Source organism: Lingula anatina, chromosome 1 (genome assembly GCF_051362555.1).
Source record: "Lingula anatina isolate TDL-2025a chromosome 1, LinAna3.0, whole genome shotgun sequence".
Taxonomy (NCBI): Eukaryota; Metazoa; Brachiopoda; class Lingulata; order Lingulida; family Lingulidae; genus Lingula; species Lingula anatina.
Genome location: NC_141767.1, coordinates 2,413,911 through 2,428,227, shown reverse-complemented (window position 1 = coordinate 2,428,227; position 14,317 = coordinate 2,413,911). Strand labels below are relative to the sequence as shown.

Here is a 14,317-nt window from a genome sequence, read left to right as displayed (position 1 = left end):
ATACAATCTGCCGTTAGGTTTCAGTAATTTTGATAAAATACCTGCACACTTCGATATAACGAAACGGGTCAACTTGCCGGGGAAGGGGGAGTTTACAATTTAAAGTCACATGACTGCTCACATGACAAACATTGGTCAAGATGGCAGAATATTTGGACCGGCTGTTTCAGTAAGTTTCACAATGAAGATTGCTTTTGTGAAAAACAGTCGCTATTATTATTACACGCACTGAACACATAAAACACATTAAATGTTCAGCGGAAAAAGGGGGTCCTGTAGGACTTATTTAGTTTACTTTCAGCATTCTTTGGGGGTCTACTGTACTTGTATCACAGACAGCTTCACAGCTTGCAAATGCTTTATTAGTACAAGACAAGGCCGTAATCTGAGTAGATTCGAATATACTGGTCAGTTGTCTACATATCTGTTGCAGTTTGCCTCTGATTACAGCCTTCTTTGTGTGTAAGGCCGAGAACTAAGGCAAACCATTACTAAGCTTTAATGAAAGATTGAGATGTAATTCTGATTTACTCTGAGGTTTAAGGATACTTTCAAACAGTGATTAGTCCAAAATGGTTGCTGAATACATGACTCTAGTAGCCGTAAAAGTAAAAACACATGTATTGGTGTATCTGTCATATAAAATCACTTGTAAAAATACACTAATGAATCATAAGTCAGATAAATAATTAAATTCATACGCAAAGATTAGTATTTTAAAACTTAGATATGTAATTCATCTTTGAATGCACCTCACTGCCATAGTATTAACATAACCTTGAGTTTAAGCAGTAAAAGTAGTATGTAATTAATATACATTAATTATATATCCTTTTTATATGAAGATATATTGATGGACATGAGGAGGAATACGTGAAACGATTGGCAGATGCTGTGGCAATCCAGAGTGTTTCAGCATGGCCAGAGAAAAGAGGTGAAATCAAGAAACAGGTGGAGGCAGTGGCAGAGGTAACTTAGTATATATTTATTGAGACTGTACATTAATATGCATATACATACAATACTGAAATATCATATATCCCTATTTCCAGTTGGTATGTGTTCAGAGTTTAATGTTATTTTTTATCTTTTCTCAGAAGGCTTTTTATGATAATTTGTTTTAATTATTTATGATACAAATATACAGATATATACATTAATACACACATTAAAATTGTTTCAGTTTTGGTATTCATATTTGATTAGATTGAAAACAGACAAAAGACCTGCTGATGCTGCTGTTTTTTTTTTCATTATAAACTGTGTAAATTTAACTATTTCCCACAGGAAATCAAGAAGCTTGGTGGCACTGTGGAGCTTGCAGACATAGGCAAACAGACTTTACCTGACGGCACTGTTCTCCCCCTCCCACCTGTGATTTTGGGAAATTTGGGTGCTGATCCCAAGAAGAAAACTGTCCTAGTGTATGGCCACTTGGATGTGCAGCCAGCCATGAAGGAAGATGGTTGGGATACAGACCCCTTTGTCCTCACTGAGAAAAATGGCCAACTGTTTGGCAGAGGTTCAACTGATGATAAGGTGTGCATGATGTTTACCAAAGTTTTTTTAGTAAAGGTTTGACTGCTGATGAACCATGATAAAGATTTGTTTTTAATGATAATTTAAATAAGAATTAGGACAAATAATTAAGTTCAACATTTACAGTGTAAATTTAATAGAATAAGAAATGTAAAAGTGACTTAATAATATGCTGCTCATGCACTTTCAGTTTGTATTGCAAATATAAAGGAAAACATTATTTTTTAAAATTTGAATGTTTTTACTCCTCAGGGTCCTGTTTTGGATTGGTTGAATTGTATAGAAGCCTACCAAAAGATTGGTCAAGAAATTCCAGTCAATATTAAGGTCAATAATTTTTTGGCTCTTGTATGAACGTACTATTTGTTGTTTAACAAATGTTGTTATGCAGGTTTACTCTAAAACTCTCAAACTCTCAAAGATGCAATTTTTGTGGAAGTCTCAAAGTTGAAATTAGCCTGTAAGATGGTAGTTCATAAGTCCATGGGTTGATAGGTTTTGAACTAATAATTTTTTATGTATATTAAAACACTGTATGTCAAGTGGTAGTTTTGGAACTGTAAATATTGTATTCTAGCACAAGTATATTGGACTTTTTAGTTTTAAAAGAACAAATCGATTTGCAAACAACCTCTCAGAATGCAACCTGTTTATAACCCTGGGTCACTCCGTATTTCTACAGTTAATAAGTATCAAAGTTGAAAGAACAAACTGGATACACATATCCTGCATACTATATATGAGATGGAAAATATTTCGGGAGAGTTTGTTTACTTATTGTGTATGTTTGAGCTGTTCAAACTATTCTGTTTTCAGTTTTGCTTTGAAGGCATGGAGGAGTCAGGGTCTGAAGGTTTAGATGACCTGCTGTATGCAAGGAAAGATTCCTTCCTGAAGGTAAATGCCCTTTTAATTATTGTATCACTGTATGTCTTGGATGTGTTTGGTATGGGTTTGCAGTGAGCTATACAACAAACTACTTTGTGTATTATTGGAGCCTGAATATGATTTTTACACAATGATGTGCAGTACTAATTAATTATTAATTCTTACATAATAAGATGATTGATTAATCTGTCTTGTGTACAGATTTATTGTCACAGATTTAACGTAAGTTGTAGCGAATGACGATAACAAAATCAGTGGAGGAAGAGATTTATTGTGCACGTGTCTAGACGACGACACATACAAAAAATCTGTTCCTCTGCTGATTTGTTATCGTCATTTGCTACAGTGAAATAATAATGCTGCCTCTATGTATTCGCAATAATCACAGGCCTGTCCAAGCCATGTATGTCTATACATGGTGACACTTTTCATACTACTGAACACCAATCATCCACAACACATCCATCAGAGGGTGCCACTCACTCCAAGACGAGACAGCACAAAGTAAAGCACAAAACAAACAAACAAAACAAACAAAAAAAATATTGCCGAAGACGTTGTCAGCAAAATAAGTAATGACTGGGGGTAAAATAAGCGCAACCTGGATTGGTCGAGTGAAGAACCTTCTATATCTGGCATTTTCTTTTTCATTTTATATGTATTGTTATGTGTATTGTGTGGAAGGATGGAAGAGATCCATCAGAAACAAACACAGAGCAAGAAGTTAGAAATTCTTAAGTTATAATTTTCTGTTTACTTTTAACTTCGGTGAGAATGGTAGGGCACTAGCTTTAATGAATTTTTTCTTGATTTAGGATGTAGACTATGTGTGCATATCAGACAACTATTGGCTTGGCAAGAAGAAACCATGCATAACATATGGACTCAGGTATAGAATTAAGTCTAATTGTAGCTTAATCAATGTTCACTATTTATAGTAATTCACTCAAGCTTTAATCTCGTCAGTTCTGAAGTCAAAAATAGCTAGACTTACATTATAAAAGATTGTTGAACTGCAGTGTACCTGCTATAGTATTAGTGATGATGATGCTTATTATTGTTGTTGTTGTTGTTGTGTGAGCTAGTTTTTAAAAAAGATGTGAAGATACAGTGTTTCGTAGAAATAAACATGTGTGAATCATAAAAAAAAACATCAAAATGAAGAGATTATCTGCAGTTCACCCCACATTGACATGTGTCATTCTTTCACCTTGTTTCTACATTTCAGGGGTATTGCCTATTTCTTTATTGAGGTGCAATGTGCCAGCAAAGATTTACACTCTGGGGTATTTGGAGGCACTGTGTAAGTCATTACAACTGTCAGAGTGAAGGGGGAGTTTATAGAATTTTATCTCATTTTGAAAAAATTATATTATTTATGAGATGTAACATGTTAATTTTTCTTTCGAAGTTGGTCCACCACTTTACTTTCAATTTGAGTACAAACACCTTCAATCTACTTGAAGAATGATATCTGACCCCTTAGAGAATTACAGGCAAACAAGTGGCTAAGTTGAAAGATAAGCCTCAAGGAAAACCACTGGAACTGTTCATATAACAAAATTGAAAGTTAAGCCTTTAGTACACCAGTGTCTGTATCTCTCCAGACATGAGGCCATGGTGGACCTGGTGTCCCTGTTAAACAGCCTGGTGGATGGCAAGGGTAACATCCTGGTACCTGGCGTCATGGATACAGTGGCCCCACTCACAGATGAGGAGAAACAGCTCTACAAACCTATTGAGTTTGATATGGTAATACCTATCTTCGGTTTCACATTATGTGCTATTTCTATCCTACCTGTATTCACACTGTTTTCTGGATAAGTTTAAATTTTCCTTAAATATGGCTTTTTGCCATTGTACTGGTGTTAGTTTTTGAAATGATAAAAGTTTCCATGAAAATTTAATGTTAATGTTGATTACACCCACTGTTGTGATTTTATTGAATTAAGATATCTTTGACAAAAAATGTTATTATATCTTCTATTTCAGCTGGTTTTAATGGTGCAACATTTACACTGACAGGAAATATACAAGATAGAGGATGTTGCAATTATCATGTGTTGACTGGTTAATAAATGTATTTTTATTGTAACATGCGCATTTTTTCATCATTGAATGTGTTAGGTGAGACTACCTCCAAATCATCTTTTTTACTCAACTTCATTGCGTTTTATATTTTTGTGTTTAACTTTACCTTTGATGTTCTGTTCTGTTATGTACTGTATATTAGGAGGACTATCGTCAAGATCTTGGAGCAGAAAAACTAATCCATGATACTAAAGAGGAAGTTTTGATGCATAGATGGAGATACCCTTCACTCTCAATACATGGTTTGTAGACTCTACACATGAGCTGAAAGTAAATTTTCCTGTTTCATTGTGAAAAATTACCAAGAAGCATTTTAGCTGCACATGTGGCCACTTAAATGGATTTCTAGATATCGTGATTGCTTATATTTTTTAGCTATAAATAACAGTCAAAACTGTAATTATTTTACACTGTAGCAAAGTATACATGTATGTGTATTTTCAATTTTGCCTCATGCATGACAAAAACAGCAAGAGGGGTCTGGTTTGTTTACCTGTATCATACTGACATGAAAGGCCATTTATGTCCGTAAACATCAATTTTGTTAAATTTAGATATCCGTCTAGAGCATAAAAGGAGTAGAAGTTATACACATCGTGCCAAATCCTGAACTTCAGAAAACTTATTGCAGTCATTTTGTGGCACATTCCTATCAACAATGAGCTGGCTATTGATGGCCTGCCATTTTTTTATGTTCTCCTGTTTACAGTATTCTGTCTGAACCTGAGAGAACATAGGCAAACATTAAAGAGCCATTCAGATATATATACGTACTCTGCCACCCCACAGGGTTAAGTTGAAAGGTCACTTTGGAATGCTCTCCAAGGGTGGTTGATTTAGATAAAAAGCTGTGGTGGAGGTAGATTGTTTTACCCTCCTGGGTACCCTCTTCAGTTTTTGTAGAAATTCTTCCTGGATCTCACTGGGCTCATTTCCACCTGTCTTCTATTTTCCCTACCTGTTTACACAGTGTGTTACACATGGCCAGTAATCTTCAAGCACAGAATATTTAAAAATCAATAAAATTTTAATTACATTTAACATTGCTTACTCTACATTTGAACAATGAATGACTATATACTATTGCCGACTTCTGTACAAGTGGTTGTGTAATTGTAGGTATTGAAGGAGCTTTCAGTGACGGTGGAGCCAAAACTGTGATTCCAAGAAAAGTGATAGGAAAGTTTTCTATCCGTCTAGTACCTAACCAGGAGCCGAAAGCCATTGAGAAACTGGTGGTGGCCCACCTGGAGAAAATTCATAAAGAGAGGGGCAGTCCAAACAAACTGAAGTAAGAAATAGTGAAATTTGTAAAGATATTTCAATTTAGATATTTTATAGCATATTTCCAAAAAAAGAGTCCTGACTTTTTAGTGCACATTGTACTCTGTGTTGATTGATATTGAAATGTATTTTTAAAAGATAAATTGAAAGCAATTGAAATATTTGTCTTTTTGACAACTTACAACAAAAGAACAAGAAGGTCTTGTCTTTTCACGTGCGTTATATATTTTTCCAGCGCCTTTATGTTCCATGGTGGCAAACCTTGGATGAGTGAATGTGACCACCCACACTATGTAGCTGGAAGGAAGGCCATGAAGACAGGTGAGGCCCCTTTTGCATACATTAATTTCTGAAGATACCTTCTCAGAAATGTTCATTGATTGTGTTTAATCTTAAATGCTGTTATTATTATTATTATTATTATTATTATTACTATTATTATTATTATTTATAATAATTTAATGGTGTTATGGGATTTCTTATCTTAACATACTTTATTCTAACACATAATGATCCATACTTGGTGTTAGGTCTCAGGATGCATTTGGCATTGGTTAGTCCTTGAATCTTTACAACGAAAGTTCCAGAATGATTTATATATATATTGTTGATTCTAATTCTACTGGATGACTAAAAAATTCACTCATTTATTCTAAGGTGTTTAATTAACATTTTAATATAATACAGATACATACAAAGTCTAGTAATTTAACTGAGGACAGCTTATGTTGTAAATATTCTTGAAATATGGGAGAATTATCAGAATACCTGCACAGGTATGGCTGAGAGATTAAAATTATGGTGATGAAAAAGGGCACCTGCCACCAGTAACTTGATTTTTTCAGACGGTGTAAAATATAATTGTGTCACTTCCTTATTTTAACTTCAGTTTATGGCCAGGAACCAGACATGACTAGGGAGGGTGGCAGTATTCCAGTGACCTTGACCTTTCAGGAAACTACAGGAAAAAATGTGATGTTACTCCCAGTTGGCTCCTGTGATGACGGGGCACACTCTCAGAATGAGAAAATAAACAGAAGCAATTATATCAATGGGGTATGTGTAGCATGAATGGAGGTGATTACTTGTTTCGTTGCAAAAAAAAATAGAAAATATATTTGATTTTGAAATATGTCAATGTTATGAATGAAAGAATGTATGAAGATACAACATAACATGCATTTTACAAGTGTAATTTGCACTTAGTGATTCAAGTATTTTTTAATGAAAGTTAGAAGAATGTTTTTCTACCTTGAAAAATGGAAAGTAAAAGATAATTTGAATGGACCTTTGAGTAAGCAGCGTGTTATTTGACATTTACTTACAGATCAAATTGATGGGAGCATATTTGTATGAGCTGGGGAAGCTGTAAATGGGCCCATGAAGTCGAAAAACTAACAAGACCAGTAAATCCTGCAGATGCCATGTATCCACGTATTTGAAGTTTAGGATCAAAGTTTTCTCTGGGCCCAATGTTGTGACAGTTTTTCATTTCAAATGATCTTGAAATCATATTTCAAAAGTCTCAACTGAGTAAAAGACTACAAATGTTATTAAAGCTTACCTCATAGAATATTGTTTATTGCAAATAAGAATTATACGTAATAAATTCTTTTATTGTACCACCAGCGTTAGCGCTGGCGGTACACATGGTTTCGGTCTCGTCCGGATCGTTCCGCCGGCTCCGCCGGCTCCGCCGGCTCCGCCGGACGGCTACCGTTACCGCTTCTCCTCCTAGACGGTAAGGCCCCCCATACCCATCTCATGGATTTAGGTCACCTATAATCTCAACTCGTTCCACGTAAAATTTGGGCTTTGTCGGTATTGGGGTCTGGGTGTGGCACTCATTGCAATGCACCCTTGTCTAAAAATGGCAAAATTAAATGGTAATTATCTACCCTACGGAAGGAGTTATGGGAAAAATTTCTATAGACGGCTTTCCAAAAGTCATATGTGTAGATTTCAAATATACCCTTGGATTTGACCTTTGACCTTTACTTCAAGGTCAAATGGGCCAAAATTTTCAAAAAAATGAAATTTTTTACGAAAAAAAATTTTTTTGCCCTGTTATTCAGACACCACACAGACTTAACCAATAATATTATTGGAAAGTGTTACCCTTCAGGTCATCTTTCATCTCCATGAATTTGGGGTCAATCGGTGCATTTTCACGGGAGTAGCGGCCATAAGATACCGAAACTGAAAACTGTCTCTAATTCGGGAACCGTTAATGCTAGAGACCCATTCTTTTTTGCATTTTGTAGAGCATGTAAAGCCCAACACTGGAGGTGGTCTCGGATTTTTTGTATTCCATACGGTTTTCGAGTTACGCTGTATCAAAAAGTACATATTGGTGGTAAAAGCAAAATGTGCAGTACGGTAATGGATAATAAATTTTGAACTCTGGAAAAATAAAACATTAGGCTTGGCAAAGCAGACAACTTGTGTTCAAAAATGACATTATTTCATCAAATTTGAACTTCTGAAACTTCAGAGCACCTCCTATTTCAAGAATTTTGACCAAAATGACATTTTCTTTATTTTAATTAATTTTTTCTGTACGAAATTTAAGGCACATTATGGTAACTCCAAAATTATAACATTTAGTCCCTTATATCTCCAAAACTGGCAGAGATAGGTCTATAGTTACTATTGAAGTTGAATAGGAAGTCATATACTGACAATCTATATGTGACCTTAAAATTGACCTTTGACCTACTTTTCACCATGAACTGAACTTTGCAAATTTTTCTTCCCTTTTATCTCCAAAACTGGCAGAGATAGGTCCATAGTTACTATTGAACTTGAATAGGAAGTCATATACTGGCAATTTATATGTGACCTTAAAATTGACCTTTGACCTACTTTTCACCATGAACTGAACTTTGCAAATTTTGCTTTCCTTTTTTCTCCAAAACTGGCTGAGATAGGTCCGTAGTTACTATTGAACTTGAATAGGAAGTCATATACTGGCAATCTAAATGTGACCTTAAAATTGACCTTTGACCTACTTTTCACCATGAACTGAACTTTGCAAATTTTGCTTCCCTTTTATCTCCAAAACTGGCAGAGATAGGTCCATAGTTACTATTGAACTTGAATAGGAAGTCATATACTGGCAATCTAAATGTGACCTTAAAATTGACCTTTGACCTACTTTTCACCATGAACTGAACTTTGCAATTTTTTTCCATTTTATCTCTAATTTCTTTCTCTTTTAACTCCAAACCTGGCAGAGATAGGTCCATAGTTACTATTGAAGTTGAATAGGAAGTCATATACTGGCAATATAAATGTGACCTTAAAATTGACCTTTGACCTACTTTTCACCATGAACTGAACTTTGCAAATTTTGCTTTCCTTTTATCTCCAAAACTGGCAGAGATAGGTCCATAGTTACTATTGAACTTGAATAGGAAGTCATATACTGGCAATATAAATGTGACCTTAAAATTGACCTTTGACCTACTTTTCACCATGAACTGAACTTTGCAAATTTTGCTTCCCTTTTGTCTCCAAAACTGGCAGAGATAGGTCCATAGTTACTATTGAACTTGAGTAGGAAGTCATATACTGGCAATCTAAATGTGACCTTAAAATTGACCTTTGACCTACTTTTCACCATGAACTGAACATTGCAAATTTTGCTTCCCTTTTATCTCCAAAACTGGCAGAGATAGGTCGTAGTTTCTATTGGACTTGAATAGGAAGTCATATACTGGCAATCTTACTGTGACCTTGAAATTGACCTTTGACCTACTTTTCACCATGAACTGAACTTTGCAAATTTTGGTTTCCTTTTATCTCCAAAACTGGCTGAGATAGGTCCGTAGTTACTATTGGACTTGAATAGGAAGTCATATACTGGCAATCTATATGTGACCTTCAAATTGACCTTTGACCTACTTTACACCATGAACTGAACATTGCAAATTTTTCTTTCCTTTTATCTCCAAAACTGGCTGAGATAGGTCCGTAGTTACTATTGGACTTGAATAGGAAGTCATATACTGGCAATCTATATGTGACCTTGAAATTGACCTTTGACTTACTTTACACCATGAACTGAACTTTGCAAATTTTGCTTCCCTTTTATCTCCAAAACTGGCAGAGATAGGTCCGTAGTTACTATTGAACTTGAATAGGAAGTCATATACTGGCAATCTAAATGTGACCTTAAAATTGACCTTTGACCTACTTTTCACCATGAACTGAACTTTGCAAATTTTGCTTCCCTTTTATCTCCAAAACTGGCAGAGATAGGTCCATAGTTACTATTGAACTTGAATAGGAAGTCGTATACTGGCAATATAAATGTGACCTTAAAATTGACCTTTGACCTACTTTTCACCATGAACTGAACTTTGCAAATTTTGCTTCCCTTTTATCTCCAAAACTGGCAGAGATAGGTCCATAGTTTCTATTGAACTTGAATAGGAAGTCATATACTGGCAATCTACATGTGACCTTAAAATTGACTTTTGACCTACTTTTCACCATGAACTGAACATTGCAAATTTTTCTTCCCTTTTATCTCCAAAACTGGCAGAGATAGGTCCGTAGTTACTATTGGACTTGAATAGGAAGTCATATACTGGCAATCTAAATGTGACCTTGAAATTGACCTTTGACCTACTTTACATCATGAACTGAACTTTGCAATTTTTTTCCATTTTATCTCTAATTTCTTTCTCTTTTAACTCCAAACCTGGCAGAGATAGGTCCATAGTTACTATTGAAGTTGAATAGGAAGTCATATACTGGCAATTTACTGTGACCTTGAAATTGACCTTTGACCTACCTTACGATGAACTTAATTTTGATTGTACCATTTTAAGTTATATATATTTTTTGCGTATTTTGAAAATTCTTGTTGATTGCATTTTTATAGCTTGTCAAGCATAAGACTGGTGGCTGTGTCTCTTATTTTGTGTATGTGGGGGTCTATACGAATGCGCTTGCTCCAGCTGGTGGTACAATATTCGGAGGCGGTATCGCCTCTCTGATCCTCTAGTTTTCCATATATTTGGGAACAAGTTTTTTTTCCATCTACAAGTAGGTGTATCTATTGTTCTTTACATATCACATCAAAGACAGGACCCGGGAGATTTTACAGAACCAAATTGTTAATCCTAATTTGATATATGTATGAGCTGAAGTTTTTTCGGTTTTTTTAAGATGATAAGCTCCTGGTTCATCAAGTATTACAAATCTGGGTACAACTGACATCTAATATGTACCTTTGCCAATTATATCATTGACACACCTTTATATGCCAACTTATAGCTCTTTTACCTTTAATACAATACAGTTTTGTTTTCATGTCACGGATTGATTGTGCCATGAATGGATCTAGAAATTCTTGGACACCTGATATTTATAGATGTTATTATCGAATGGCCATTATTGGTGCATACTTGTTGGTTTTTTCTCGGAGAAATAACACTACAACAAATCCATGCAAATTTAAATGTTTATTATTAGCATGGGAAGATACATTATATCCTGAATGCAATAAAGTTTTAAAGATATTGTCTTTGAATCTTCATTTAACAATTATTTTTAAAATGCTTGAAATTTTTTAAAAGGCCTCCTTTGCAAATCCAATGAACATTCCTTAGAACCAAAGTCTACTTATTTATATGCACATTTACTTTTGTTAAGCATTCATTCTAGGTTTTGACAAACACAAATCTATACTAAAGCTGTATTTTGATTTTTCATAGAATTTTTTCTTTGAATGACACCTGTGCTGATCAACAAGACTATTACATACACTGTTGACTCTACGAATGTAACATGAATCACATTTATACACAAGAATCTGCATGATTTACGCAAAAACAATCTAACATACTGGATGTAAGAGTGAAATGGAATCTCCAACTCTTTTCTGTTTCTTTTTCTCTTGCTGAATAGTCGCAAATTTCTTGAACACAGCAAGAACTCTTCATGAATAAGTAAAGCTTTGATATCTTACAGTAGCAAAAAGCGAAACAATTTACAAAAATGAGATCATTCATCATGCAAAAAACAAAACTTTTACCCTTTAATGCTTATCATTTGGCATTTCTGCAGAAATAAAAGCCTTTAAAGGCTCTGCATGTCTGCAATAATTGCAATATATGTGTAGCTCAAATTGTGCTTTATAATTTACATTGAAGAAAGACTTACATTACAAAACAATGTAAAAATGTAACAAATAAACATTCTTTAATGTTGCTTTAAAACCAAACAACACCGGAGTTTCCCCATGCAACTGACTGGACAGAAGAACAGAGCACAAAATTTTTTTTAAATCAATCAACACGCACAGATACATAGGCTCTAACAGAGATGATTTATATTGTTCACATCCAATGTCCTCAGTCTCATGTCTTCTGTTAAGTGTCAACCCTCCACGAAAAAATTTGTCACTTTTGGAGTCAGTAGTTTGATAAAAGAAGCTGGAAACATTGATCCAGAAACATTGGCATACTTGAAATAATTGTATGGAGTAGCGATAACTTCTAAAAGTGCAGACAGCAACTTTCGATCCTGAAAGATAATGGGAAATATATTAATCTTTTTATATCTTACCATTATTATTTTGATCATATAGGTGGCAATAAAAAAGGGAAAATGAGCTCAAAACTTAACATAAGCATGAACTTTTAGTTGTAGTCTTATTTACAAAGCTAAACAATTGTGTTTCAATTAAAAGCATGCTATATATAAGATATTCCATATAAATTTTTCTGTCAGTTATTTAAAAGCTTGCTTCCTCTAATTTTTTATATGGCCAAATTACCACAAAGTAAAAGAAATGGGGACAGGTCAAGAAACACTTGGATAAGAGAGTTGGAGACTGAAACCAAGAAATTTAAGCTGAATAAGAACCAACTAGAGATGAGAGCCCAGAACAGGGGTGTATGATGGCGTCTTGTAGGTGGCTTATGTTCAAAGAGGGGCCACGGGTAGAAGTAAGTCTACATACTTTTAGTACTTCTCTGTGCTGGTGAGAGCTGTACAGTCTCCCATCTCTCACTATGTCTTCTATCAAGTCTTGATATTCTTCTGAAAGAAAATGCAGTAGTTACTCATTTCTCAACAAAACAAACATTAACTACACAATCATCCCTGAAAACACAACATATCCATCAGGATCTTAAAATTTGGTAGATAAGAATATCATGTCAGTATAATAAGAAATAGAATGAAGATACTTCACCATGAAATGTTTGATGTCATTTATACAAGGGAAATAACAAATGGAAGAGGGTGGAAGCCTGTCTACATACCATCATATGTGACATATGGAATCCAGAAGCCTTTCTGTGTATTCCTGTTATCACTCTTAAAATGGATCCAAAGTTTTCGGGATCGCGCTGTGAAGGCGACGGGTCTCTCCATGGACTCGCATGTCTCAAACGTCACCAAGGAGTATGGAGATTCTGAAACAAGATTGCCACATTTCATCTTTTATGAGTTATTGTTGGTTGGTAGCCAGGATACAAGACCACAGGTTATAATGTGCCACTAAACTGAACAAGAATGTGCGTGAGATAATACATACACTATCACCCGAGTGATATATGCCAGAACACCCCAACCATCAGCAAGAGATGATCAAGGTATGTATTGTGAGAGGGTGCCAGTGTGTTATAATGTTTCAGAAACACTGAAATCTTCTTTGCCAAATAGGCCCTGTGATGAAAACCCATTCAGATTTTGATGAAAACCATTCTGTAAAATTTTTCCAAACAGGCAGACTAACTTCTGTTCTTGACAAGTTGGACAACCAGATGGCAGCACATGTCCTTCACCTCACCTGACTTCCTCATCACCAACTTGTCACCGCAGTGATCTTGTCCTGACAGGAACAACTCAGGGACAACCACCAGAATTCTTCTTCCTTGCTCGGGGACAATAGTCCAAGTGCACTCCACGTTATTGGGGTAGTTGCCAGGGTAATTTGGGGTCTGTATATAACCCTGGTGGAGACCTATGTGACCCCCACATTTCATGTCTGAAATATGAGTAATTTTGTGTAAAGAGTTTCAGTATCTTTCATCATTATGGCATTATTCCTTAAAAGAAAGTTGAATTTTTAATAGATCCAAAGCAACAGCATCTAAATAGTAATGTTAGAAATTTGTATTTCTCGATATCAGGTACATACCCCAGTACTTAAAGAATTGCATGCTCATACTGTACCTTTGCACTCTGAGCTGTCCACTGCCCCCTGGTGGTCAGTGCTGGTGTCTCCAGGACAGTCCATACAGTAGTTCTGGCCGTAGGCAGGCTGGTACGTCCCCTTAGGACAGTGGACACACCTCTCCTGGCTGAGGTCATAATGCTGGCCAGGGGGACACTTGGCTGGGAATAGAAGATGGGGAAGACGAAAGATATGATATGGTATTATTATTTTATGTCTTTAAAATCACTGCCCAAGGTCCCCAGAAACCCACCTCTGTCCTACCTGTTGGAAGACTTGTGTGTGTGTGTGTTTGTGTGTGCATGTGTGCGCACGCAC

General features: G+C 35.5%; 2 protein-coding genes across 5 annotated transcripts in view; one reads left to right on the top strand and one right to left on the bottom strand.

Moving 5' to 3' along the window:
- Window positions 1-2: 2 nt before the first annotated feature.
- LOC106176476 (cytosolic non-specific dipeptidase) lies at window positions 3-11,338 on the top strand. The gene is made up of 13 exons (XM_013558878.2): window positions 3-169; window positions 846-969; window positions 1,288-1,539; window positions 1,792-1,866; window positions 2,356-2,436; window positions 3,243-3,316; window positions 3,656-3,730; window positions 4,035-4,179; window positions 4,661-4,760; window positions 5,638-5,809; window positions 6,038-6,123; window positions 6,692-6,858; window positions 7,130-11,338. Exons 1-13 carry the CDS (start codon window positions 141-143, stop codon window positions 7,172-7,174), a joined length of 1,425 nt encoding a protein of 474 aa, XP_013414332.2. The 5' UTR covers window positions 3-140; the 3' UTR covers window positions 7,175-11,338.
- LOC106176472 (signal peptide, CUB and EGF-like domain-containing protein 3) overlaps window positions 11,264-14,317 on the bottom strand; it is a 32,216-nt gene continuing 29,162 nt past the window's right edge. For 3 of the 4 annotated variants that reach the window (XM_013558864.2, XM_013558866.2, XM_013558867.3), the window contains 5 exons: window positions 13,999-14,160; window positions 13,613-13,810; window positions 13,083-13,235; window positions 12,779-12,858; window positions 11,264-12,339 (listed from right to left, as the gene is read on the bottom strand). In XM_013558864.2, the coding sequence (XP_013414318.1) occupies window positions 12,193-12,339; window positions 12,779-12,858; window positions 13,083-13,235; window positions 13,613-13,810; window positions 13,999-14,160 (740 nt within the window). In that variant the 3' untranslated portion in view covers window positions 11,264-12,192. The remainder of the gene's footprint in view (window positions 12,340-12,778; window positions 12,859-13,082; window positions 13,236-13,612; window positions 13,811-13,998; window positions 14,161-14,317) is intronic. The other variant, XM_013558865.2, reaches the window with a different exon arrangement.

Coding starts and splice junctions, on each gene's coding strand:
- LOC106176476 (XM_013558878.2), top strand. CDS start 141: ATGGCAGAATATTTGGACCGGCTGTTTCA. Junction 2,437..3,242: donor GGAAAGATTCCTTCCTGAAG/GTAAATGCCCTT, acceptor TTCTTGATTTAG/GATGTAGACTATGTGTGCAT. Junction 3,731..4,034: donor GGGGTATTTGGAGGCACTGT/GTAAGTCATTAC, acceptor GTATCTCTCCAG/ACATGAGGCCATGGTGGACC.